The sequence below is a fragment of the Octopus bimaculoides genome, chromosome 6, assembly GCF_001194135.2.
Source record: "Octopus bimaculoides isolate UCB-OBI-ISO-001 chromosome 6, ASM119413v2, whole genome shotgun sequence".
Classification (NCBI taxonomy): Eukaryota; Metazoa; Mollusca; class Cephalopoda; order Octopoda; family Octopodidae; genus Octopus; species Octopus bimaculoides.
Window position 1 is genome coordinate 10,757,800 of NC_068986.1, and position 5,897 is coordinate 10,763,696.

Here is a 5,897-nt window from a genome sequence, read left to right on the forward strand (position 1 = left end):
AAGTTTCAAGAACTCATCGATGAAAATCCACTATCACATATAGAAAAATTAATAATTAAAAGCACAATAAATGAGTATAATATAAAGTAAAGTAAATATCATAAGATAAATATAATATAATATAATATAATATAATATAATATATTTATCTTATGATATTTACTTTATATTATACTCATCTATTGTGCTTTTAATTATTAATTTTTCTATATGTGATAGTGGATTTTCATCGATGAGTTCTTGAAACTTGGTTATTTTCCCTAAAACTATATATATATACACATACATATATATAAAGATATATATATATAGATAGATAGATAGATAGGTAGACAGACAGACAGACAGATAGCAATCCAACAAAATAATGAAGAACTAGAAAAGCACTTGGAGAGCGCAGACCTCCGCCAAGCAGCTCATTTCCACCCATATACACGCAAGCTGAAAATCGCCCAATTTCCCAAACCAACTCCAGCAAAAACATAACCTCCTTGGCGGGGGTAAAAAAATAATAATACAGCATGTAACATTGTAATACTTCATGTAAAGTAAATATAACAAATGAAAAATCCTTCAAGAATCCATAAAAATTCCCGGATCACTACCACAATTTCATCATCTGTTCCTTGTGTCATTACCAACTTTTCCTGCAAGTTTCATCAAATACCATTCACAACTTTTTGAGTTATTTTGCACACAGACGGACAAACCAACGCCAATGAAAACATAACTTCCGTCCTTGGCGGAGGTAATTATTTTCTTCACCTGTGCTGGTGCCACATAAAAAAAGCTCTCAGTAAACTCTGTAAAGTGGTTGGCATTAGGAAGGACATGCCATTATTAAAACCATGCCAAAAGCAGGCAATGGAGCTTGGTGCAGCTCTCTGGCTTGCCAGTTACTGTCAAACCATCCAGGCCATGCTTGTATGGAAAACGGACATTAAATGATGATGACAATGATTGTTTCAAATAGGTTGAGGCACCGTTTCCACACTATACAATGGTTCATATGCATAATCATTCAATTAATAACAGGACAGTTAAGTACAAGTCATTCTCTTTGGAGAATAAAGGTTATTATAGTAGATTTTCAGATTCTGCTACAATCCAAACTTGTGGAAATGAGATTGTTGACAACAGACATATCAATTTACCTTTCTTGATTTATCATCACCATCATCATCATCATTGTTTAACGTCCGTTTTCCATGCTGGCATTGGTTGGATGGTCTGACAGGGGTCTGGGAAGCCAGGTGTCTGCACCAGGCCCCAATCTGATCTGGCAAGGTTTCAACAGCTGGATGCCCTTCCTAACGCCAACCACTCCAAGAGTGTAGTGGGTGCTTTTTACATGCCACTGGCACAGGGGCCAGAGGAGCTGGCATCGACCACGATCGGATGGTGCTTTTTACATGCCACCTATCTCTTTGCCAAATTCACAGTCCTGAGATGTCAAGATTTCAATCAAGTGTTGGAGTGTATTACTCAACGAGAACGTAGCTTCGAGAAGATCACTGCTATTTAACAACTTTATTTGCTGACCAGTGGTCATTTCCAGCACACTGATGTTAAGTGGTGATAAGATAACTTACCCATACACTGAAAATGTGGAACATATAAGGTGCAAGAAAGGAAAAGTATAAGGAAAGGAAAAAAAGAAGGGGAAGTATTTGAGAGGAGGTTAAAGTGTGATAGAGGGACAAGCATAGGTGTCTTACTTGTGAAGAGATATAATGCTGGCTACTCAGCATTATATAAGATGGTGGGAGATGAGAGTAGCTGAGAAGAAGATAAGCTGGTAGTGAAGGGAAACTCAAGAAGTAAGGGTGAGCATAAAAGCAGATCAGGAGTGGGGATTATGTAAATTATATAAAAAAAAAAAATTTACAGCATTTAGATTTACACAAATAAGATTGGGGGGAACCAAAACCATTGTATCAATGGCAGAAAAGACAAAGGAAAGGTGGTGAGGAGTTTCTGAGGAGAAGAAATACAGAATATTGGTAAATGATGGAATATGGGTGTGCAAAGATAGTAATCTATAGATGAGAATATTTTAGTTAGAAAAGTCATAAGTCACCTTGACTGTTTCCTTCCATTTTGGGTTATTGGAGTGATAGAAAACTGTGGAATGATAATATGAAGATGGTGGTTCACCAATACCTCGATAAATACAATCCTGCAGAAAAAAAAAGGGAAAAAACAGCCATAAATTCACAATCCTCATGAATTACAATAGAGATAATAATTTGTTTTATATATATATATATATATATTCTTTTATTCTTTTATTTGTTTCAGTCATTTGACTGTGGCTATGCTGGAGCACTGCCTTTAGTCGAACAAATTGACCCCAGGACTTATTCTTTGTAAGCCTAGTACTTATTCTATTGGCTTCAATTGCCAAACTGCTAAGTTACAGGGATGTAAACACACCAACATCGGTTGTCAAGCAATGGTGGGGGGACAAAAACAGACACACACACATATACGACGGGCTTCTTTCAGTTTCCATCTACCAAATCCACTCACAAGGCTTTGGTCAGCCCAAGGCTATAGTAGAAGACACTTACCCAAGGTGCCATGCAGTGGGAATGAACCCGGAGCCATGTGGTTGGTAAGCAAGCTACATACCACACAGCCATGCTTGTATACACACACACACACACACAGAATGTAAATTTTCAATGAAGCATATATATTAGGTGGACGTTCTGGAGAATCATATTTGCAGAGTAAGTTTATATTAAAACAAAGGTTGGAAAATTTGGTACGTTTTTAATTCCATGTTACACACATTTCATTACAGGATAGAAGTTACACTGTATAAACAGACAAAAATATATATATATGTAGTGGCCTGCCCATCAAGCCAGCCTGTTTTGCATAGGTGTGTACATGTGTATGCAGCTATGTCTTTACACTTATGCTCTGCAAAAGTTGGGAACTATAGCAGTGTTGCTGTCAATAAATTGTCCATTCATTTTGTGTGTGTGAAGAAAAAAATCCCTAACCTGAAAAACAGGTATGGGTTAGTGACTGTAAAGGCAGCCAACCGTAAAACAATGCCTTTATAATATATACATCTAATCCAGGCTAGTATACAAACATAGATATAAAAATGTATTGTTATCCATAGAAAACAATACAAATGCAACTGAATCAAATACAAGAGAAAATCGCCATTTTGTTTATGCTCTGACAAGAATATAAGACAAGGTAATGATTTCTTAACTTACAGGAATTAGTTCTCCGATGCTGTCGAAAGCTTTCATTGTCACTTCTACATTCTTTGCCGATGTCTTATTGCCTCGTTCAAACTCGCCATGGGACAAAACTATATACAGATCATTCCGTATATCACCTAATGTAAGAAAAAATTAAATTTAAAAAGTGCTAACAAACAAGCATTGAAGAAAAACATTTATCCATCCATTCCCTCTGTCCACTATTCCTGGGGGTGGGGGATCATGAGGGGTAGAGTCCTCAGGCACCTCCTTCCAAGGGGCCTACCAAAAGCAACCGTCATTACACTTCCCAGCTGGATTCCCAAACATGACCAACCAAGGTTAAGGATATCACCCAACCATCTCATTCTTGAGTTATCCTTAGGTCTCCTGTTGGTTGGCTCAGCTTCAAGAATCTGTCTTGTGATTCTTTCCTGCAACATTCTAATCACATGTCCGTTGTACTGGACTGTGCCCCCTCATAGCAGAGAAGTAGCAACACAACCTGGAGAGAGGCCCTAATCTCCAAGCTATGCACCCTGTTGAGTAACATTAGCCAAGAGATATTTTGGAAGAACCCCATTTCAGCTGCTTGTATTTACGCCTTTACTCTTTTTGGTCATTAACTAGCAAGGAGAGCAGATGTCACATCATCATGATGATGATGATGATGATGACCATTAAAATTGTAATGATGATATTGGTTTTAAATAGCTTTTCAGCAATCATGCATGAGCAGAAAAGTGGCACAGAAGTAATTGGTCCAATGATTATGGATACACCTAAAATGGTGCCAATGAAATAGTACCTGCTCTGTTCCTTTCATACAACCGGATCCCTGGTGTGTTTCAGGTAACCCTTCAAAATATGACAGTTTACACTAGTATTAAAAATGTCCATTTTGTGAGAGCAACCCTCTCTACTTTGTATATTGCTATTAAAATACTTTGTATATGAGCACTAAGAAATAGAAGAGCACTCTGTCGGTTACGACAACAAGGGTCCCAGTTGATACAATCAACGGAACAGCCTGCTCAAGAAATTAACGTGCAAGTAGCTGAGCACTCCACAGACATGTGTACCCTTAATGGTGTTCTCAGGGAGATTCAGTGTGACACAGAATGTGACAAGGCTGGCCCCTCTTGAATTACAGGTACTACTCATTTCTGCCAGCTGAGTGGACTGGAGCAATGTGAAATAAAGTGTTTTGCTCAAGGACACAACGTGTCACCGGGAATTGAACTCATGACCTTACGATTGTGAACCGAATGCCATAACCACTGAGCCACATGCCTGGACACAAAGAAATATGTTGTTAAGAGTAGCAAGAATTTAGAAATAGCACAGAGATAAATAAATAAATAAATAAATAAATAAATAAATAAATAAATAAATAAAAATATTTGACCTGGCAATAAAGACTCTGGGAAGCTGCACTGCTGGACTAATGCCACACCTTTATTGAAAGGTATTGGGTTGGTAGACTTGAGGAAGGGGAGATCACCAAACAACAACTGCAGACCAATATACAGACCTATTTTCAAATAAATGGCAAAGTATTAGAGATGTGTGTAAATATGGACAAAAATCAGAAACAAAAAAAAAAGATAAAAATTCTGATTTTTTTTTTTTTTTTTTTTAATGATTAAATTTATCAAAAGTATAACACATGCTAAGTAAAGTCACACTGAAATTTCATTAATTATATCTGTATTTTACTAATGAGGACATTTGCATACAAAACTGTGAAATGTTCAAATTTATCTTTTACTTGTTTCAATCATTAGACTTTGATTCTGGGCATTGTCTTAAAGAAATTTTAGATGAACGAATCCATACACGTACTGTATTTTTAAAGCTTGGTTCATTTTTTATTAGTCTATTTTGCCAAACTGCTAAGTTATGGGTTGCAAACACACCAACACCGGTTGCCAGGTAATGATGTGGGACAAACAGACACACAAATATATACTGGATAGGCTTTTTTCAGTTTCCATCTACCAAATCCACTCACAAGGCTTTGGTCAGCCTGAAGCTATAGAAGAAACTTGCCCAAGGTGCCATGCAGAAGGACTGAACCCAGAACCATGTGGCTGGGAAGCAAACTTCTTACCACATAGCCACGCCTATGTTTATATTCTTTGCTAATAAGCTATATGCTTCCCTAGGTCAACTAGCACCCATTACATAACATCCATTTCCCCATGCTTACAAAGCTCACATGGAGTTTATTGAGGCAGATTTTTTTCTACAGCTGGATGCTCTTCCTGTTGCCAACATTTGTATGTTTCCAAGTAAGGTGATTTTTCCCCATGGTCAGACAGGTCTTCCGTCGAATGTTGGAAGTGAGTAGCATTGCTTGTCTGACAGTGACACCTGCTTACATCTACCACATGAGATGAAGACAAGGACACACACACACACACACACACACACACACACACGTATTCTTTTATTTGTTTCAGTCGTTTGACTGTGGCCATGCTGGAGCACCACCTTCAGTCGAACAAATCGACCCTGGGACTTGCTCCCCGCAAGCCTAGTACTTATTCTATCAGTCTCTTTTGCCGAACTGCTAAGTCACAGGGACATAAACACACCAACATCGGTTGTCAAGCGATAGTGGGGGGTACAAACACAGACACACAAACAAACACACACACAAACATA

The 5,897-nt window shown here is 37.8% G+C and overlaps 1 protein-coding gene across 11 annotated transcripts in view; it reads right to left on the reverse strand.

Moving 5' to 3' along the window:
- LOC106870442 (dedicator of cytokinesis protein 3) overlaps positions 1-5,897 on the reverse strand; it is a 274,705-nt gene that overhangs the window by 113,993 nt on the left and 154,815 nt on the right. For all 11 annotated transcript variants that reach the window (XM_014916529.1, XM_014916531.1, XM_014916528.1 and 8 more), the window contains 3 exons: positions 4,636-4,761; positions 3,240-3,364; positions 2,081-2,179 (listed from right to left, as the gene is read on the reverse strand). In XM_014916529.1, the coding sequence (XP_014772015.1) occupies positions 2,081-2,179; positions 3,240-3,364; positions 4,636-4,761 (350 nt within the window). The remainder of the gene's footprint in view (positions 1-2,080; positions 2,180-3,239; positions 3,365-4,635; positions 4,762-5,897) is intronic.